A 23758-nucleotide genomic window follows, 5' to 3' on the forward strand; every position below is an offset into this window, starting at 1 on the left:
AAATATGATCCGTGCAAGTGATTCTGCAAATTTCATCGTCAAACAGTATGGTGACACCAAGCATGTTCACACCTCACTTTAGCATGTTCTGGCCTCTGATCGGTGTTGGCTCAGGACCTTATGTGTCCTTTAGTTATTATTTGTTTGTATTACTGCAATGGTTATCCTTTTTGTTTTGGACTGTTTTGTTTTCACAACATTTTGGTTACAGTTACTTTCATGTAATCTCCTTGTTTTACTCACACTCGTCTGTTCACTCATATCTTGTTATCATGGTACCTTTGTGTCTTCCCTGCTCCTCGTCTCTCCGTCACTGACTGTTTTAGTCTGGGTGTATTTAGTTTGCTGGTTTTGGTCCAGCCTTTTTCATGTCATTGTTAAATGTAGTGAGTGAGTGCTTTCCTTTGCTTTCCTCTTGTGCCGTTCAACAGTGCTGAAAGATCACTGAGTCTTAGGCCCCGTCCACACGAAAGCCAGTTTCAATGTATCCTCACAAGTTTCTTACCGTTTAGGCCGTGTGTCCACATGTTGTTTTGGAGCTTGAAACCGATCACTTTTGAAACCGGGCTCCAGAGTGGAAAGAGTTCAAAACGCGCTCCGCTCCGTACGCTTCCGTCTGGACACCATATGCAGGATACTCCTCCAGTGATGACGTAATGGTCGCAGCTCGATGACGAGGCATTGTCGCAGTTTGATGACGTATGCTCCAATTCTGGTGACTGCGCGCAAACCGTCAGTCTGTCAACAACAATGGCGGTTAGCCGTGTCGTAGTCGTTTTGCGCAGCCTCCTGGGCTTGCTTAGAGGAACGAAGCCGGCTTTGCTTCCGTCTGGACGGGGCCTTAGTGATCCAAGCCAGATCCCAAGGACATCCTGGCAGAATCCCAGCACCCTTGTTTGACAAAGTTTCAGTTGTATAGATCATTCTCTCTCTCTTAACTGTCCAACCTGTCATGTTTCGGTTTTGTAGGGGTTGGGCTTTGTTTATTATGGGTGTGTTTGTTGTTTTTGTCTGTGGTTGGTGTTTGTCATGTGTTCCTGATTTTTTCCCTTGTCTCTTTATGTCTGATAAAGTCCACCTGTGTTTCTTCCCTTCCCAGTGCGTGTGACCAATCAGTGCCCTCAGCCTTTTGTGTTCCCCAGGTGTGTCTCATTAGTGTTGATGTATTTAGTCTGTTGTGTTTGTCCAGTCGGTGTGGGAGCATTGTACCATAAGAACTGTGCGGAAGTAGTGTGTGGCGTCTTGTCTATGTTCAGCGTCGTCTTGTCTATGTTCAGCGTCGTCTTGTCTATGTTCAGCGTCGTCTTGTCTATGTTCAGCGTCGTCTTGTCTATGTTCAGCGTCGTCTTGTCTATGTTCAGCCGTTGTCTCTAGTCAAGTTGTAGGGATGGCAGAAATGAAACATTGAAACGATTAAATCATTTGAAACGATTGATTCACAAAAATAATCGATCTTTTGGAACGTTCGAAACATCTCCCCACAGCGATATCTGGTGGCCAAGTGTAAAATATTACAATCAAATGGTAGATTAGTGTTGCCAGCTCCCCAGTAAGGAAACTAATTATTGGCTGTCTGTCATCAATTAATTTACACAACTGGCAATCGGGCTATCATTGTAATAGACGCCATAAGAGTGAGAAATAATATCATGGGAAACTAAAACTGAATAACCCCCACCCTATCAAAATAAGTATAGAAGCATAAATGAGATTTATGTTGCTGATACTTGGTTTGTTTTTAATTTTGCCTCTCAAGATGACTTAAATGCTTTGATGAAACCGCCAGTGATATCACATTTAATCAAAAACTACATTTCAACACGCTACATTTCAAAGGCTTTTTTTTTTGCGACAGGGCATCAAGTTTTGACAAAAAGTATTAGAGAGGAAAAAGAATGACCTGCAAAAAGATGATATCCGTAGCAGGAATTGAACCTTGGTTACCTGGATAACGAACCTTTTCCTCAGCCCATTGTGCAGGTGCGTTACCACTAAACCAACTGCCGCGTTCGAAGCATTCAAGAAGATGTTGACATTTTATCATGTAGGGCCAAGAATCAGCAGGGCAATTTTACATACAAAGTATACTTAGGTTGGATTTATTTCAGATTTAAGACATTTTAATATAGTGAAAAAGGCACTTGCTGAAACAATGTGACGTTTGGAGGCGTAATGGAACGCGAAAGGCAGCTGTCACGTGACATCCTGATTCTGAGACAGATTTAGGAACGCGATTCGAATCACAAGTTCCGCCTGGGTTCCGGTACGTACCAAAACGCAGTTTCGATTTTGCCATCACTACCAAATCATCATCATCGCCACAGCTAACCCAGTCGTCCACGTCACAGTCCACGTCACAGTCCAGTCATGGCAACCAGCCTCCTCTCGTCCAGTCCAAGTCTTGGCGACCAGTCTACTCTTGCCTTGCCCAATTTTGGCAACCAGTCTTCTCATGTCACGTCCAGTCACTGTCCCTGCATGTTTCAATAAAGATCCTTACATTGCCCTTCTTTCCCGTCTCCCTGCTGTTCCTCCCCGCATTTGGGTCCATCTTGCAACCACTAACACTCATCATGACAACCTGGTATAAAAGTTATCATTTGCCTCTTTTTTGGTGTTTTTTGTTTTGGATTGCCAGTACCATGGTCACCTCCTCATTTTGTTTAATTAAAAACTAAACCTTTTGATCCTACCTGCCACTCTTCCTTGCTCTTGGGTCCACACCTTCCCACGAAACAACAATTATACATCCATCTGGACCGCTTACCGTTATTATTATAATAATAATTATTTGTATTAAAATATTATTTCTCAAATTCAAGGTGGTGCATCTGAGCGGAGGTGTGGTGCCATGATGTCACGCTATTTGTACAGCTACCACTGTTCTTGACCCTGAGAAAATGGAGATGCTGATAATTTGTCCTGCCAGATAAAGCACCATTACATAAAAAATAATAATAATCTGGGCCATATTTTACTCAACTCTCTCCTTTCAACTGCATAGCAATTACTAAAAGTGTGTATTTTCATCTCTTCACAACATCACTTAGATGTATCCTATTCTCTGCATGAGTGATACAGAGACCACAGTTCATGCATTTGTTACATCTTGCCTCGACTCAGTGTAATGAGGTGCATTCTGGTCTTCCCTGCCATGTCTGGTAAAAGCCTGCAGTTAGACAGGTCCTAAAGAGAATCACTTCACCGTCTTATAGCTTTGTCGTCATATATTCCAATAAAGATTGTCCACCTAGTCATCCAGGGATGGGGATCCCTTCATCTGTGATCACTTCTCAAGGTTTCTTCCATTTAAAAAAAAAACTAAAATATGTTTTTCCTTGCCCGGGTGGGTGGTCAACATCAGTGATACCCATTGATTTAACCCAACTCCCTAACCTAACCCTTGTGAACTTTGAACCTTTAAAGCGTTTTGAGACTATTTTGTGGTGAGGGGGATGTAAAAATCAACTCGACTTGGCAGAGAGATTGATGATGAGACAAATGAGATAACACTTGATTGGTAGAGTACAAGTACAATCTGGAGACCAAATGTCAGAGCCTTCAGGGGATGAGTACGTCAGGAAGGCTTAAGTTGTTTGTAATTGGCAGTGAAGATTTTGCAAAACTGTAACCCACACACTCTGTTTCTTATCCCACAAATGTATGTTCCTTATTAATGTGGCACCATAAAAAGGGTCATACACAGGCTCTCCAATATAATAAGATTTATTGCCAGCAAGCATTGTAACAACAATTAAATAGTCTACCAAACACATATTTCCTTACCTTTTGTGATAGACTTATAATTTCGTGGATGCAATAGCAGATATTGTGGAGTATTTTTGGTGATTGTTAATTGGGATAGAAATTTTATAGGTGACAGATACTGACGGAAAATACCAAAGTTGATTTAAGTCAAATTTAATTTTCATACTAAGAGAAATAATAATAAATGTCTTCAAGATTTCCTTCAGATTTCCAACTGGTGTACAATGCACATTAAAATAGATTTAGTGTAGTATTTACATAGTATATGCACTGGCATCAAGCCCACTATAAAATGTTTGACACAAAGTAAATCAAAAACAATTCTGCAAAACTGCTATGAAAGCCCGTCAATTTTGATTTGCGCCTCAAGCAACATTCTTTCTCTATGAAAGAGGGGAACCTTTCAAGTTGCTCATGTTGAAAATAAGAAAAACCCTGTCCTAATTATGTTAGCAAAGCTAGAAGGCATGCTTTGTACGTAACAAGGCCACGACATGCAATCAAACCAGGAGTCGTACGCTTGTGTGTTAGCGGGTGGATGACGGAGGCAACGCTGCACAATAGACTTGCAAGTAATTTGTCCAGGTCCTACAGGAGAATCGAATTAGGTTGTTTACAAGCTGATGCTGAATAAAGACACACAATGTGCTTCTCCTTAGCAGTGGCTGCCCCCAGGATAGCCCATTCACTTACGAAAAAGCAGCACTCTGCTATAGAATTTACCATCTAGGGTGGATAATTGACTTCTTTTGGGGGAAATATATCAGTAAGAGATAAATATATGTTATTAGACAAAAAAGAAAAGCTTTATCTTAAAACAACAGTTAAGTTACAATATTTATTTCTTTTTCTTGAAAAAGAATCCATATCATATCATTCATCCATTTGCCGTGCCTCTAAATACAGTGAAAATAAAAATAAATCATTTCATGGCAGTTGTGGTATTAACGGTAATTAAAAGGTAAAAACGGAATGGATATTTTGACCGCAACTAACTCAGCCATCTTTTGTTGTCATCAAAACCTTTTTTGGGGAAAGCTTCTAAAGAGTCGATGTTAGTTAATAACTATTACTGTATGGCAAAAAGTTTATCCAGTCATCTTCTTCAAAAACGATCTCTGGCTCAAATGGTTACAGGCTAAATAAAATCATTATTTGTCTCTCTAAATCAGTCCCCTGTCGGTTTCATGTTAAATTGGACAGAATAAATATGTTTGATTAGATATGCATAAAAGACCGAAAAAACATCAATGTTCTAATTGTCCCATCTGATGATAAGGGGAGTATGGAATGATTATCATCATCACAAAATAATGATGGAGGGGGGGGGGGGGTATTTTTAAATGTTCATTCATTTCCAGCATGATATTTGTTTTCGGTTGACTACAAAGATGTGAGTGGTCAAGTAGAAATTGATTGAAATAACAGGGATGGGATACCACACTGTCAGCTCTAAAAGCAGTAATAAAGCAGATAACTGCTGGGTGCATGTGAAAAGATAAGGGATATGTTTTATGTACCTTTAGGCAATTTTAACAAGCCTGAATAATCAACATGGCTGAATTAATATTTACTGAGGTGATATTTGTGCAGAGCATTTATTCCCTGTGGTGGAATAAACTTAAAATTGGGACACATTCATTTGTTGGTCAAATTTGGATATGGTCAACTCTATTTAGAAGAATTTGTTTCAGAGTCTGTCAGTGCCATAAACATTTTTTTTAAGAGTATACTGTATAGGCATGCAACATTGTTATCATACAAGTATAAGCTAAGTAAGGATTATTCCGTATCAATCCAAAAAATGTAAACATTGCCTTTTACTGTATATAATAACTAATGAGAGACAGTCCATGTACCACATCTTGCATCTTATTTTTTTTAAACATTAAATCTTTACCATCCGCATTTTTAAAGATCAAAAACAATTACTTATGTTTAGTCAAATAAGGTTTCTTTATTTTATTTTTAATTAAAACTTTTTTCTAATAAATTTTTTTACATCACTGTCAAAAATACACTACCAATTAAATATTAACAAAAGCAGTTGTCCATTTTATGTTAAGATGGGTTGTCAGCCACTGTTGAATGTAACTAATAAAGTAACTTTTAAAATCAAGTAATCAGGATAGTAATGGAGTTATTTTTAAAGCCAAGTAATCAGTAAAGTAACTAAGGTTACCTTTTTCAAGGTAACTGTGGCAACACTTGATACCAACCACTGATAGCAAGTAAAACATTGAAACATACATCACTAGGCCAACTGAACCTTCACCAAACTTTTGAATGCACTACCAACCATTCAATGATTTAGTAAATTTTTTGCATAATTTGTTGTTCTCTAACAAGGAGCTTAACGGAAAAATTTACAAGTGTGAGTTGTGATACGTGGACACAGATAATGGTCGAAACCCCAAGATTCAAATGTTTGTTCAAATTAAAGGTTTATTTTTTACCCTTGACATTAAGCAAACCTAGTTGTATGCTTGCTTGTTTATTTTGTGGGGATTATCGTGCAGATGGCATTAAGCAGCTTTGCTTGGATTGTGAGCAAATTTTATTTGTTTTGAGTATGAGCTCATTCCCACCTGTAAAGTAAGGTAAAACGAAAATAGAACACTCAAATTATATTTTCAATGGCAGAAATATATGTCAAGAACTAACCCACCCAGAGCTGAAAAATACTTATGGAGCAAACATGCTAGGAGTATCAAGAATGAGAAGCAAGTGGACAGTATCAGGCCCAGATATGAGCCGCATCAACTGACTAGTGCACTCCATGGATGTCTGACAGCACAAATTAACCAGAATGGGACCAACCCAGAAGGATTAAGGCAAGGTGAGACAGGGTCCTAAAAATTAAGGATCCCCCAGAAGGGAGCGCAGTAATTTCATCTAACTAGCAGGAAATAACATGCCTTTGCACAATGTGAAAACTCCTGTGGCTAAGATCAGTAGGCCTAGGCACAGGGCTCTACACATGAGGAACTTGAGGAGCGCAGCACCCATTACTGGTTGACAGGGTAGTCCAATCCTGATCAGATCAGATCATATCGACCAACACAGCCTGGATTGACTTAAAGGGGAAGTCAACCTTAAATATTTATTGACAATAATATGTTATATGTGACCTCACTAGACTAAACATGATATTCTAATTAATATTACATGTGTGGAATATCAGTTATGAAGCAAAATCCAGCAGCTTATCAATATCAGAAGATTACATCACAGTTGCTCAGGTCTCAGGTAACAACCAATCACAGCTCAGCTTTCTGAAAACAGGTGAGCTGTGATTGGTCGTTGCCTGAGCTCTGAGCTACTGTGATGTCATCTTCAGTCGACAGCAAGTGGCAAAATGGCCGCCCACTGAGATGGACAAAAACGGCTGGATCTTGCTTCTTAACTCATATTCTACTAACGTAATATTAAGTAGAATACAATATTTAGACTACTTGGGGATGCATAAAAAATATAATTGTCAAGAAATTTATTTTGGGTTGACTTTCACTTAAAAAAAAAAAAAGCCACACACATGGATAATGTGATGCGAGGACCAGGACACTGTCAAGGGCAATCCAAAGACAGCGGCATAAATTATTTTCACTGTGCCATAGTGACAAGTGTCCCTAGTTCTGCAAAGGCCTGAACCTCCTGAACTAGAAAATCAAAAGTGACTACATATACCAGTTCCAAATTGGATCAATCATCATTAACCTCCTTTACGTGAATGACATCATACTGCATAGCAATGAGCGAGGCATCGACTCACTGGCAGAATGGTTGTAAAGAGAGACATGATGATCACAATGGAAGAGGTTGATATAAAGACAGCAACATGGCAGATGTTCAGCACAGCTACAAAAATCTTAGGAACAACAAATCAGACAAAACTTATGAAGCGCGTCATCATGTTGCGTTGCATCATGAACATTTCAGACTTTTTTGTAGTAGTAGTTTTCTAATTAGTTACTATCTTAGGGTAACCAGATGGATTTACAGTCCTGGTTTATGAACCTTGGGTCCAGAGTGCCGGCGGATTTCACCAATCCCGTTGTTTTGTCCCGATGATACACAGGTCCCGTCTCGGCTTCCCGTTTTTTTTGGCATGTGTATGTCAACCACACAGATGTTACAGCGATTCATACGATTAACCCATTAAAAGGGAATTTAACTGTTAAATTCCTTCCTTTTTACTTTCACATTTTGTTTGCGTTCTCATTCTCATTTGCATTTACTCGCGAGCCGGCGTGTTTCCGCAATTACATTTGTTGAGAATTTATTGTATATTTGCTTTTCAGTGAAGTTGAAGCATTCCGTTGTTTAATTTAGAAAATCTGGACACCCTAGGCTAGCTTGTTCATTGCTAGTTGCTTGCTGTTATTGAGCAGTCAAATTATTAATAGTCTTTGTCCTGAATAAAAGTTCTGATATAATCGAGCCTTACACAATTAATTTCAATGTCTAAAAGTGAAATTTTATTTATTAAAATATAACACTTTACAAATAGTCACTATTATACAAGTAGTGAAATGTAGCGGCGTTCTAATTTCTTATGAGTTGTCTAACTAAACATGCATTCCCATAGGATCCATATCATGCAAATGCAAATGATAGCAAAATCACCACAACTTACGAACACACAGGTCTCCACTTTCATAAAAACCAGGACAGCACTGAGAGCGGCGTCTGTACATTGTTCTCACACCTCTTCTGTAGGCTGTCTTGTAGCTGATCCTGTATGAGATATGAACGCACATACACACACTGTCTGATATTGTGTTGCTACATGTGGCAGTTGGTAAACAACAATGACATATTGATAAATGTGTGTTTGTAAGAAAATATTTGTGATATACAGAACTGATTTCAACTCAGAATTTAAATATTTTGTTCCACCACAAATATGCTCAGGCTGCATTACCAACAAGCATTTTGACCAGACAGAAAAGTCAAACTCACATACAACCAATTATTATCTCCCCAAAAAAATCATTGGTTCATTTGTTTAATTTCTCTCTCTTTTTTTTATGTAATTGTGAAAATTCCAGAACTGCTAGATTCTGAAGTAATCATTGCAAGAGAGGGAACATCAACAGCATGTATGTAAGATGAAAAAGTATGAGTCGCCACACCACACATATTTTGAGGCATCAAGAAGTAAAGGCTTACCCACATTTCGAGCTTGTCACTGTTATATGTAGTCTAATCACTCATACTGTGCATGTGTACTGTGAGGGATTTAGCCCTCCACCTTCCTGCCAACCCAACAATCTGTACTGCAAACAAATTCATCCTCTAACTGTTTGGTAGTAACAAGATATTTAAATGGAGAAAGTACAGTTTTCAAGTTCTACTCCAATTCATCAAAATTGGAATAAAATAGGGGTGTCAAAATAAGTGTGTTAATTTCAAGTTATTTAAAGTTCTTTTAACGCCACCATTTTTTTTCACACGCGAATAATGACCCCCTTCCTTACTTGGAAAGCCTGTACTGGGGGAATTCCAGTCGCAACGCAGCAGACACGTCCACGTCAAAATTTAGCAGTATTACATTTTATAATAATGCATATATTTGTGGAGACTGGGGTCAAGTTTTTAAATTAAAAAAAATGTGCAGTATTTCACAAGTTGCTTTATGTTAAAGGTTAGATAGCTCTTAATATGAAAAGAAAAATGCACTGAGCTGTCACCAATGTCTTACAAATGCAATTATGCCATCTAGTAGCAGAAAAATTACCTCAACACAAATCAATATCACACTTGTTTTTTTTTTTACAGTATATCGTTTTAATTTCAACTCAATTTCATGTATTATGAAATTAATCTTATCAATGACTAAAAGATGCAGCAATATTTCTATTAGTTTAACATTTTTTTACCACTTTTATGATGAGTAGGAAAACTTGGGGGAAAATTATTTCATTGTACATTATATTGTACATTTAGAACAGATATAAAATTTGTGATTAATCATGAGTTAACTATTTAAGTTTTGCGATTAATTACAATTCAAAATTGTAATCGCCTCACACCCCTTGAATAAATATTTGTTTATGTTACTCATGTTGTAGATCGTGCTTGTGAAATAGTTACCGGTAAGTGTCTAATACAAATGTATGTAGGCTCTTATTAAAATAGGCCTACTTAATTGAATAAACATTTAAGGTAGCAAATCAAATGTTATGATAGTATTCAGACTGAGGTCCCTTTAAAATCTCATAAAAATATGATACATTTTGGGAAAAGATGGAAGTAACCTAAATGTTCAAGTGAGTTTCTCCTCCTCACTCAAGGACAATGTTTTCTGACTTTTTTCCCTCTTAAGTTCAATGACTCAGCTCTTAGCTGAAGGAGCTTAACTGGTGGCTATAAAGCTTAATGTGATCATTAAAGCCAATATGCTGACAGTCCTTCATGAAAATGACCACAGCAGACAGAGATGAACTGCCAAGTGTTAGGGTAGCACCAGTGAATGTCTGCCTGTCACATTCAGTTACAGCACTACTCTACTGTACTGTATACAGCAGGAGGGATCTGGGAACATGTGATTATGTGTCTTAACTTGATAAGCCACACTAATGCTGACAAAAAATGAGATTTCAGATTTATTCATGCCATACATTTTTACAATAAAAATAAGTCGAGATTTTCTTATTTTATATTATGGACATGTGATACATATCAGTAGTATTTCCAGGACTTATTCCTGAATTATATAAATGTAAAAGAAACTAACAGTAAACATAATCATTGCATTAGTCTGAAGTAAAGACTTCCAGAAAATGTTTATACTGTACCTGTGTCTTGTGCATTTGAACCAGTTGAGAATGTCAGTACAGCGAGTATAGTAGACCTGGTCGAACGGATGAGCATAAGACTCTTGGACGGTCACTGCGTAACTGCAGGAACAGGACATGCAAGAACATCAGGATGCATTGGCAGCGTAAGAGACAGCACAACGTTCTCATCTAAAAAAAAAAGAGACCATCAGCTCATGATCATTAAAAAATTTAATTTATAATTCAGATATTTCTCCACCGAGATGTTTGAAGTTTTACTAGAAATTAACAACGGCAAAGGTATTGTAAAGGACAACAAAATATTATTCCAAACTAAAAGGATTTATCAATTAATCAAGTCGTGATTTTTATTTTAAAACCATGATAATGTGTGGCATTCCTTAAAAAAAAAACTTGGGCCGTGATGCATCCTTTCAATTATAAGAATGTTGAATGGAATTAATATTCATGCAAATAAAACAAATGTTTTTTGATTGTAAACTTATTGAACAAATTCAATATTCCGAATCAGCACTAGAGCTTTCAAAAAAAGTATAACATGTCAACTGAAAGCTTGAAAACAACAAATCCTCTAAGGCCTCAGCTCACACTTAAGAGACTCAATCATCAGAAGGTATTTTGATGACAATATATATTTATATATATATATATATATTTCAAATACAACAATTACTGTCATAAACAGTACAGACAGGGGAAATAAAAACCTCAAAATGATATACAGCAAAATCTACTGTATTATTTAGGAATGACAGTTGAAAAAAGCACATGGTGTTGGGATTGTAATGATTCCTGAGACCATGAGATTTGGGTTGGTAGAATTTGTTATGAGCCATTTCCCTTGTCCAAACATGAATGGATCTAACATTTAGTCAGGGGTGAAAATGATCACGAGGTGCGATACCTGCAAATTCACAGAGAGGTTATCGATCACAGAATCTGCACTCGGTGTTGCCCTCGTCAGAACTTGCACAGTGATTTTACGCTCTAGTACTGAGTGGTGAGACCACTCAAGCAGTCACACTCGCATCATTGTGAATTTACAGTCTCAGTCTATCCTCAGGAGTAACCTTTTTTGCCTGATTACTGACAAAACTGTCAGCCTTGATTTGTAACACGAATCCATTAGTTCACTGCATTATTTTAAGTGGCATTATTTCATTTTGTAGAGTATTTTGGAGATTGAGTTCTGGAATCTAACCTTTCCCAGTGGCTGCAAACATTGGGATCATCTGGGTTCAGGGGGGTCACCAGAGAGATGAGGCTGAATAGTCTGAGCCATAGCAGCATTTGGGGGGAGGCACCACCGGCCCCCATTGTCCTCCCTCTTTCCTTTGGGAAGCAGAATAAGAAGATCAGGAAAAGGATACTTAGTCATTCCCATGATAGCATACAAATAAGAACTGGGACGTAAGGTTGGACAAGTACAAATGCTTCGGAAAGCAGTAATAAAAACCTAATCTAACATAACATTAACATTATAAAGAACATTAATCCAACATAATCTAAAGGGAGGAAAAACAAAACATCCAGGGAAACTGAAACCATAAAATATGTAGTTTTTATTGGGTCACCAGATTGCATAGCTTTAAATAATGCTATTTGGGGTGGTATGTTACATGGCAATTAAATGGATAAACGGTGAATGAACACCTACTATAGGGATAGGGACTGGGCTGGCCATGTCGGGCTGATGAGTAATGATAGGTAGTAGTAGAAGTAGTAGTAGTAGTAATAATAATAATAATAATAATAAGAAGAAGAAGAAGAAGAAGAAGAAGAAGAAGAAGAAGAAGATTTGATTTTTTTGATTTTGAAAAAATACATTTATTTGCCGCTCTTATTTACATTCTTTTCCTAACATTACAGCTCGGCAAGAGCAATTAAATAAATAGATAAAAAAATACAAAAGCTTTTACATCAAAACATCACTAAAACATAGCGCCTCTTCATTCACGTCGCACAGTGCCCCGTTAACAGTCCACATGTCACAAAACCTATCCAAATCTCCTGCTCTCTTGTAAAAACTAAAATCAATAAAGAGTCTGGACTTTATCAACTTTTTACACAGAACCGTGGGATCAACTTCTGCCCCATCTTCAACTTTCCTTTTTCGGGACAACCACACACCCATCTTAGCCTGGCTCAAAACAAAGTTTAAAACCCGGCTTTTCTTCTTGATCTGACCCTTATGGTTAAAACCATAAATAAAAGAGTGCTTGTGAAAAACTACTTTACATTGATTAAAAACCCTATCAACTAAATCAAAAACAGATTGCAAACGCTCGCACTGATAGAAACAGTGAAATACTGTTTCCCTGTGTCCACAGAAGGGGCAAGTATCCGCAACGGCTGGATTTATCGCGGATATATAGGAGTTCACGGCCACGATGCCGTGGAGGATCCGCCACTGAACATCGCCGTGTTTCTTGACCACTGGGGCCTTGTATAAGGTGCCCCAAGCTGGCTTCAGTTTATCGTCTAAGAAGAAGAAGAAGAAGATAATAATATAAATCATATTTAAAATAATAATTAGAATACAAAGAATAAGACAAAGAAGATGATAATAATAAAATAATAATAATAATAATAATAATAATACGCAAATCAAGATGAATACTTTCACACAATCAACATGGCTGAGAAGTTCTTGTTCATCATACACACCAGTCAGGGTTTTGTGAAATAAAATGCACACAAATACCAACCTTGCCCACGATCATAGAGCAAGCAGGAAAATAATCAAAAGCAACATTTAGAATTGTGAGGAATTAACAGATTGTTGTGTCATTGTGCTTCTTAGATATACTTTGAATGAATGAGTCATCATTCGGCTGTATGCAAAATGGCGTTGGCCGTCAATTGTTCACTCTGATTGGCTGTTAGCAAATCAGTGCATGAGTTGGAAGTAGACTGAGAATACAAAAGCAAAGAGGCGGAGAAAAAAAAGGTAAAGGTAAAAAGTAAATTAAACTCAGCAAAATGTTTTACTTTGATTTGTTCCTGCTAATATTATGAGTGTGTTGGGCAAGGTTAGTATGAGCCAGCATTTTATTTCATGAAACCAATACTGTGACTTGTAGGACAAGCAATCACTGAATTCCTTCAGACAGCTTTCTGAGAAGAGTGAGCAACATAACAGTTGCAAAGTAAGGACAACTTAATTTCTTTGTTTTCAATTTTCCAACTATGTACCTGCGGTCACTTGTGTTTTAATTAATTTATAATTCAGAGATAAAGTATGAGTGTGTATGTATAAAGAAATCTAATTTGCATATTCACTTTATAGTCAATTATGCAGAAACAATGAGACGCAATTCACAGGAACCTTTTCACTGGTATTGTTTGTGGTGCGAGTGTGAGTGTGTGAGTTCATATCTCATACACTCTACTGCAGGCACATGATCAGAGAATGCAAAACAGCAAATACAGCTCCAAGAAGCAACGACGGAACCTACTTTACATAAATGTGGCTGAATTACCAACAGTAAAGAGAGCAGTAGGGTATCATCACGGCTATACAACTGGAAATGTAGAACAAAATACCTTTCAATTCATTTGCTCATAATGTATAAGTCTCAATGTACCTGCATCCTCGTAGCATTGCTGCAATTCTTTAGTGGATGTTGAAAGTCTCAAAAAATCATGAAGGTGACGAATACACACATGCATGGCTGGCTGCTCTTATACACACTGTTTTATTGGATAAACCACACTACTGACACCCGACAGCTGCTAGACTCTTCCCATGAGTTGTCATACAGAAAAGAAAAAATATGGGACGTCTGACTCACTGTGTGTAAAAAACGAATTAATAAGGATGTGTTATGACCTACAGTAAAAAGTGTATTCTATGAATGCTATATGGCTTGTAATCTTGTTGTCCTCCCTTTCTTGTGTCATGCACATGGCTACCGATTCTTGGTTGAAATCACACTCAAGTCTAGTCACAAGTAATGATTAGCCAATGAAAATGCTAACAAATATGACCACAATATATTTAAATGTGGTTGTAGAGGATTGTCCACCACCACTTTTCCGCTACACTAGCTACTTGACTGTTTGCTTAATTTTGACTTCTTGTAAAAAAAGAAAAGAAAAAAAGGCATGATAAAAAAAAAACAATAACAACAACAACGGAATTCTCTTTTGATTGAAATTTAATTCTTAATTCACAAAGTCACAACTATCAACGTAACAACATAAACGCCAAAAAGACAACAATGGTCGAAAATGTTTTGCTTGCCCAATCAGTAACACCTTTCCACTAGTGGAACCCCAATTAAGGACTACTTGGCCACCTGCTCATACCTCAGGTAAGCAAACAAAAGCACAATGTCCCCTAGTGGTTGGAGGTAAAAATAAATCAAACATGGGGCTTCTACAGTGGTACTCATTAACAGTGCACTTTTATTGTTGTGTGTGTATTTTAACAATGGCCCGGGAAAAAAAAACACGTCATTTTCGGTTGCACATTATGTGCAATGATCTATATCCGTTCAACACATTTTAAAAGTACCATGCCAAGTTATTTTTTAATTATTTTATAATAATACCCGCCTCGATTTGAGACTTGTACACAGAGCAGAACATTTCTGCACATAAGCGAATGAGGCCCAACATGTTGCATTACTGAAAACAACAACAGACTTACCCTTTCATGAGAATAACTCCATTTGAGCAATTGCACTGCATTCACCTTGTAGCAATTTGTGATAAAGATATAGTACGGTTGCTGAAGAACACTCCACAGATTACATACACACACTGAGCAATGTAATTGTTTATTAGATTTCTTACGGTGTCTTAAGAAAAGTGTGCTTCATGAAACGCTCTTAACCTGCTGAATTGTTTTACTTATATTATACTTGACTTTGTCGGTCCATCTTTTCACTTCTAATAGCTCTGTCATACTGTAGCAGTCGCAGTGTCCATTTAATTTGTACAATAATGGCTTGACTGCAAAAGTTGACTGGTGCATTTTACAAATGTTGGTCCAAGGTTGCAATCAATTTAGAGAACAGTGTATCATCATAAGTTAAAAGTTACACCTGGCAATGTGCTGGTAACGTAACCCAAACATACTTAAACCTAGTAACTGCATTCTTTGTTTAATACCATTGAGAAGCAGAATAGCTATGTCTGATCCTGAACCTTTAATGAATGCAAAACCACCGCTCCAGTTTCATTAACAATACTAATCCCAGGTTTTTCCTACAATGTGCCACCAAAGAGCCACTAAGATCTTAATGAAATGTCGACCTGCCAGAGCCGAGCAAAGCTATCTAAACTCAGAGCTTTATTAAGGAACTGAAGGCTTCATTGACCAGTTCACTCCCCTGTGGCCCCTATGTGGCCCCATAATGATGGACACCACCATTTTGCTGAGAGAGCAAGCTTGCTCGATGGTCTCGCTGGGCACTTTGGTACACAAAAAAGTATGACGCACAGTTACCTGTTATTGAGACGGATTAAAGAAGACAAAATTCAGAAGAAGACAATATTGTAAAGGTATTAGGAAAATGGGTCATTGCTACGACAGAGAACACATTGTGTTTTAGCATCAGACACAAAAGATAGAAGAGAATTGATTAATATTATAATCAAATGGTTCATCAAAGACATATTACCCCACTTCAGGTCTTTGGAGAGGCAAATTCTAAATTAACAAACAGTACTGTCAAACAGGTATAGTTTGTCAACACACTCGCACTGGGAGTGACTACATCATAAATATGCATCAAGTGAATAAACGTTATATAACTGAATTTATCTATACAACACAAAAGTAAGTTTTAGAAGTTTGAACAAAATGGAAGAGAACCAGCATCCAATAACAGACAATGTGCTTTTATTAATACCCGATGGTATAAATTATATACTTCACCCTGTAGGGACTTGGGAGCCCACTACAGTCAATGTTAAGATATTTTCAGGTTGGTGACTGACTGCTCATGCAATATAAAGTTTTACGCTTTTAGAGTGGAAATATGTTATTACCGTCTTTGTAGTACATTTCTGGCAATAGGCCGTGGCATTGAAGACAATATTAATCTATTGTTATGTTCAATCACTCATCCCATCAAGTTTTAAGCTGAGTTCTGGGCATTTTGGAATTGGTGAAAGTTTCATGAGAAATTGCTGACACCATTCTTTGACACCACCCTCTACCAATCACTTCTATCAAAAAATCAAGGGCTTATATTGACTATATGTGACCCGCTCCGACAAAATGGTCCGCATGTCGCGAGGTTTAATGTGGAGATATGGACAATATTAGACAGTTGGACATTATTTGTCGATTTTGAGATGTCTCCACAAATAGCCTCCTTGAGGTCTTTAGTTTCATTTCCCAGCAGCACAAAAGTCAAAGTTGTAATAGTGTAATAGTGTATGAAAATAAGCAATTATTAGACAGTATGCATCGTAACTAGGGAGTGTTTTTAGCCCAGCTGTTAGCTAGCACCGCGTCTTGGGCAGCCGAGTTTCTTAGCCTGCCTCGCAAATATCACTACACACTTTCACTTTATGCTCTTCTAAGTGGGATGACTTGAACATAAAAATGAGCTATGAAATATGAAACTTTAAGATGGAAAATGGTCCTCAAAAGAGTCACCACGACACCCCGCCCAAAAATGCACACAGGCTATATTGACTTGTAAATACAATAGTGTAGTGTCCCTTGTGTATTACACCCCAAAACAAAACAACAACAAATGGTTAAACCATCAAAATTTCTTCATGTGACCAAATACATTCTGAGACATAACATCCATAAATTGGTCACAGGCCACATCAAATGGCAAATAATCTTTTAATTGACATAAAATTATTAAATCAGATTTCCCACTGTGGTAATATGACCACAACCGTAAGCAAGAAAATACCAAAAGGAGCAACAATGAAATAACCAAACTTTGGCTGATACCTCAGAAGATGAATTGTAAGCTTAATGTGATCTACAAAGTTGAGGCTGATGTCATCTGTGCAGAGGTCAAACTTCCAAAACTTTTAAAGGGTTAAAATCTCAGATGATGGCCTTACCTGTGATTTGAATCGACTTTCCACTGATATTTTAACGGTTCCTGGAAATTTCAGGTTAATATATTTTCCTCAAGGTATGGACATTTGAAATATGCAAGTACCTAAACTTTAAATCCCCTTTTCTCAAAACAAGGGATTTCAACCTTCCAACATTAAAATTGCTGTAACTTTATCAAATTTTGAGGCATGTCCATGTATTATATATAATTTTAAAGGGAATTAAGTGTAGAATTTGAATCTATGATATATATATAATATCTCAATTTTTATTTATTTTTATTTTATTTTTGGCACATGAGGACCTTTTGCAAATTCTGAATTAAATTTGCTAATGTATAGACCCTGTTATTCAAAGCTACAGTCATGGTGTGTCCATAATGTGTATGCACTAAGAAGTTGCTATTAGTTGGTAAAGCATAACCGCAGTGACCGACATACAGTAGGACAAATTTTGCCTTTGTTGTGCAATGTTCAATTGACAGTGTACCAAGCCTTGAAAATAGCCTAATCTGCCCATTCACTTCCTTGCGTCCTGGTTTGATCAATTGGCAACGACATCGAGCCCAGGCTAGAATGATGAAATTAAAAGTCATTGAGGCTTTATATTCTTAGTCCCTTCTACAATTAAAGTGTTAAGGGGTTCTTGCATTTCACTGACAATCGTTTTCAATTATTGGTGCTTATCAAACTTGCAAAACAGGATTCAGGAACAAAAATAGCTGAATATACCTGCGGTGACAAGGTAGAAGAAATAATGTGCTGCTGAATCTATGACAAGCTAAAAAGTAGTATGAAAAAATACACATCAGATACAAATAAATACTACCTAAAAACAAAGAACACTGAACTTTTGCCCTGGAAACAGGCATGTTTTGTTCCCAGCACTCGTTTCTGCATCTCCATTTAAATGAGAGGATTTCGTGTTTTGATCCTGCATCCTCAATGTTCAATAACTCGTCTTTCTCTTCACCGCAGCCTGGGACACTCACAACCAAGCAAGTTTGTACTTGGAAGGGGCTCAACATACATATGTATATACAATATTATCACTGATGGAACTGTGTGTATTTTGACAAATATTTCTCTATAACAACAAGGGTCACATAACATAATACTCAACTGTTATTCCATTTCACTATCATAAGTTACCCATTGACAATGCACAGGATGATGCTGGACTCTCACTGCTTTAAATTCACATAACTTTCTAATCTTTAGGAGCTTGTAAAGTTTAACCTGTAGACCCATAAAAAATATGAGCAAATTTCAAACTGCACAACCTCAGGGGAGATTCCACTGCAAAAATATGTTGTTTACTCATTTCCAAGACCTTCTAAAAGAAAGAAAAGGGATAAGTATTGAATGACAAATGAGTTGGAAGAAGCGTTATCGCCTGTGAATGCAGCACAGGCCCCTTAAGCCAATATGTCGCTTGTGTAAAATAAATTAACTTGATATATTAATAAGTATGAACACATTACTTAAGATATGTTTGTTAACTTTACGGTTTAATTAAAAGTATATCAACTGCAGAAGGACAAGAGATATAGTATCTGTAGAGCTGACAGAAGCACACAATATCAACACGTTTTAACTCCATTAAATAAATGCATTGTTACATCTACAGTGAAAGCAGACGCTGTTAGAAGGTATTTTTCTTTTACACTGTACAAAGTATTAGCAAAAGCCAATTTAGTATAAGGCTTAGCATAGGGTTCATGTGACTCCTAATATTGTATAAATTAATACAGTGGTACCTCGGAGTTTGAACATAATTCGTTCCTGCGAAGTGTTCAAAGTCCGAATTGTTCAACCTCCGAAACATAGGAAATAATGTAAATGCAATTAATCTGTTCCCAAGCTCCAAAAACAGAACATTTTGTTCAGTGCTGAGTTTGTGTATTTTACATTTTACTAAGCGGTACTTGCATGCGTTATTTAACGTCAGGCACGTTGTTGAACAGCTAAGGGGGGGGGAGTATTTACAGAAGTAGTGACAGTAGTTACAACTGCGCAATAATCTCTTTCCTAATTCCACTGTGGTTCGTAGCACCATGTTGTTGTTGTTCGAGCTCAAAAAGTTTTTAGATTTTTTTATTTATTTTTTATTTTATGATTTGAAAATGCCAGCTTTTGCACATACTTTCATGTTTTTGTCTGTCTGATGACATTGTTTTAAAAATAAATCTGACTTTATTTTCAAGCAGTTTCTCAGTATTTGAGTATTCTTTCCAGCGAATTATTTTTTACTTGTACTTGACTTTCACTTTTTACTTTTACTTGAGTAATATTATTTTTGAAGTAACGTTACTCTTACTTGAGTAAAATTTTTGGCTACTTTATCCACCTCTGGTAACAACCAAATAAATTATATGGAGCAAACTTGTCATTACTGTACAGTCAGGGTTTCTTTTAAAGCATATTTATTTTTTAAAAAATACAAAAAAACTATTGATTATTAATTTCCCCCCAATTTTGTAAAATGCCCATCCCTATTCTTATTTATTGACTTTAGATTTTGCCCCCCATTTTTTTTTTTATAACGTCTTCCAGCTTATTCTACCAAATCTATCCACTACGAGTAGAAGAAAGATCATTTGAATAATTGACCTGATTTCCCTGGCATGATGTTTTATTCAGATTAATGCATTACTAAAAATCCACCATGCTTACCAAATTTTGTACCATACACTGGTGCACGAAAAATCAAGGACACATCTGTCGAGAAAGGACGCATCTGTACTCGCTCCTGCACTCGCTCATGACTTCTAACTATTTTGACATTGGGATTTTTAACTACATTAGATACATAAGAGATCAAATCTTCTCTTGCAAAACTCTAAGAAATGGTTGTTCCTGTAAGAAAGTAAACATTGTCTGGCTCTATTTCTGTTTGGACATTTGATGTAACATGCAAGAATGTCGTGATAAGGTTGTATTGTGGCTGCATTGTATCTGCTGTAAATATTTACAATGGGTTGGTAAACATGGTTCTGGGATGGACCCGTGGTGGCCTACTCAGCTAGTGGGTGGCCTTGGTGGGCGCTAAGGAGTGTCAAGACCTAAGCATCATCTGGATGCTGGCAACAGTGGTGGGCCGGTGGCTGAGCTGACCAGAATGGAGTGAACATTGCTGTGGACGCAATGGGCAGAATGCAATCCCATCTACTCTTCTGGAAGCCACATGTGTGAAAGCTGATCCAAGGTCAGCGAAGACGCTGCTGGTGAACGAGCAAGAGCTCGCCTGGGTGGGTGGGCCTGTTGGTGGCGTCTGGGAACTGATTTACCAATTCCAAATGAGTGGTACAAGCTGCAACTTATACACGGACATTACTCAAGATGAACTGAGCGAGGAGTGTGCAAATTTAAGTCTGAGATTGATAACGATATGAATCAATGACCGTCATAATCAATGTATATGACTGATGCGTATAATAAGAATTGATGGGGACGGGGTAACTAATAAGCCATGGTTTCTACCCGTCAGCCCTTCTTTCGGATGTCAATGTTGCAAATTATGTGATGTGATCGATTTAACCTGTAATAATGTGTCCGAAAGAAAAAAAATGAATAAACAAAACATATTGCTGTTCATTATACAATGCATTCTCATGCGTAATGAGAACAAACCACATAATGACTGCTGGTTACTTTCCTTTTTTAACAAAGCCTGACTCAGGTTGCCGTCTGGAGAACATGAATAGTTGATGTGGCCTGATTGGTTTCAGAAACACGGCCGGGTGCCCCATTTTCCTTGCTTACTCTCTGAGGGTATGACCAAAGTGGACTGTACATATTGCGGAAGGCAAACACATGGCTGAAACGAGGAAAGGCTGACAATAGGATGATCAAACATGATACATCTCCTCACTGCAGTGTTCACAAAAACTCCAATGACATTCAAAACTTCATTAAAGTGATGAAATCTCTGGAAGAAAGGACAGGACAGAAGACAGTGAAGACATGCGCTAACACGATGGCTCATTGCATCAAAAGCCCTGCTTTCTTTGTTAGGCCATTTTATTGAAATCTGAACCCGTGTGGCAGATTTGAATGGTATTTATGTCTTAAAGAGCAGTCACACATAAGGAGGCAAAGACATTGAGCTTTTCTGAAGTTCTTTCAGAACAAACAACTGATGCAAACCCCCGACACCCCAGTCGGCACTTTTCTCTCGAGAGTCCCGCTATGTTGGCTGCGTAATTCATGAGTGAAGTCTGTCAGGCAGTCAAGGTGCAGCAGCCTGTGAGGTATTGCTCAACTCGCATAAATTTCCCGCTGTAATTTGTCTGGCAGGCTGGACCCTCCACCCACCTTTATATTGATTCGAGGCCTAAGTATGGTGCTGATTAAGCACGGGGCATTTAAGAATCAATCCAGGGTGTATCTGACCATATGGATTATGTGTAGACGTATATAATATATCCATGAACAATTTGATTGTGCCTAAAAATAACACTTGGAATTTCCTACATCAATAACAACTTTGCAAATTAGAGCCAGATCAAGATTGAGTAAAAATTGATGTTCCTTGGCATTGGCAAGGAAAGTTAAAACAAACTTGTAAAGTAAGAAGAAATCGTGTAAACAAACTAAGTACCTTGGGCACACGTAGTATTTAGCAAACACTTGCACCAAGCAAGGCTCTTTTCATGGTGTATTTCACTTCTCATTTCACATGCATTAAAGGGAGAACCATTCAACAAAGAAGAGGAGATAAGATGTTAATAAAGGCTTATTATGTATTCTACTGTGACTGCTTTTCAAGGAAACTGCTGCTGGAATTTGAACAAACTCCAAAATTGGTGATAAAAAACAAAGGTGTGTTTAACATTTAAATTAAATTGTGTAATACAATTGTGCTTTTCTTTATTATATACACTTTATATACATCCCAATTTGTTTATTGTTAGGGAACTTTTGATGATTAAGATTTAAATTCAAATATGATGTTTCACAGCAAAGAACAACTGTATCGGTTAAAAAAATATGTAAAATTATAATATAATTACAAAAAAAAGTCATGTACAATTTGGAAGGCAAACAACATTTCAAAAGAAATTCCTTTGAAGTCTAGCTACAAATCAATAAGAGGAGGTTTGATATATTGAGCCTGCACACCTTTTGCTATTTAGGCGGTCTTTTCGGGGGGATTTTTTTTTGTTTTTTTTGTTTTGCAAGACTCATTCCAAAGGTAGACTGGTAGCCTCAAGATGTGTTAAAGATGAATATGAAAAAAACCCTGATAAACAGCATATTGCATAATAGAGTTACATAAGATGACTCACATGAAAGCAGTGTATCCCAATTGGGTGTATGTACGTAAGTACTGTACTGAGACATGCAGTTGGAAATGATTAGCACTGAAGCCACCAATTGGCTAGCTGCTAGAAACATTGTCATTTGTTATAGATAGAAAGACATTTTTAGTGTTTTAGCATTTTGCAAGGGATGGGTATCGATTTTAATTTCCTCAATCGATTCAGTTTTGATTCACAAGTGTTTAGTTCGATTCAATTTAGATTATTATTTTTTGGGATTCGATTCACTTTAATTCAATCTGATATTAATTAATTATGGAACATGAATTCTTCTTAAATAGCAAGGACATTATAAAAACTCCACAAACATTAAATTCCAAAGTAAATTTCGCAGAGGCAGTAACTGGTTAAATTATTTATTTTATTAAGAAAGTAACACATGTTATAATCACTTGAGTATTACACAAACATTGACATCAGCAAAGATGAGATGAGAATATTTCCATAATTCTAATTCAATAATTGTAAATATAAATTAAAAAGATTCTGAATTGTCTTAACGTGCAAAAAAAAAGTCAGGTCTTTCATAAATGCAAGAAAATATTTTTAAATTCATGTGAACAGTAAATTTCAAGAATACAGTAAAATACAAAAAAATGTACCTTTAGAATTCTATTTTCTCATGAATCTATGGGGAAAAGGGATATTAAAATAATCGAGTCATGGTTTTATGAATCAATATCAGGCTCGAAAAAGAAAAGCAATTTGATATTGATCCTTACATTTTTTGAAAAGATGAGAATATTTCCATAATTCTAATTCAATAATTGTAAATATAAATTAAGAAGATTTTGAATTGTCTTAACGTGCAAAAAAGTCAGG

General features: G+C 36.9%; 1 protein-coding gene across 5 annotated transcripts in view; it reads right to left on the reverse strand.

The window, feature by feature from the left end:
- The window catches only part of LOC147178070 (multiple epidermal growth factor-like domains protein 11), a 112615-nt gene that overhangs the window by 72681 nt on the left and 16176 nt on the right, over positions 1-23758 (reverse strand). For 4 of the 5 annotated variants that reach the window (XM_086072179.1, XM_086072177.1, XM_086072176.1 and 1 more), the window contains exons 2-4: positions 11773-11903; positions 10569-10670; positions 8405-8505 (exon numbers count right to left, since the gene is read on the reverse strand). In XM_086072179.1, the coding sequence (XP_085928305.1) occupies positions 8405-8505; positions 10569-10670; positions 11773-11888 (319 nt within the window). In that variant the 5' untranslated portion in view covers positions 11889-11903. Of the gene's footprint in view, positions 1-505; positions 633-8404; positions 8506-10568; positions 10671-11772; positions 11904-23758 lie in introns of those variants that run through there. The other variant, XM_086072180.1, reaches the window with a different exon arrangement.

Source organism: Leptonotus elevatus, chromosome 3 (assembly GCF_054856555.1).
Source record: "Leptonotus elevatus isolate MCC_2025b chromosome 3, RoL_Lele_1.0, whole genome shotgun sequence".
NCBI lineage: Eukaryota > Metazoa > Chordata > Actinopteri > Syngnathiformes > Syngnathidae > Leptonotus > Leptonotus elevatus.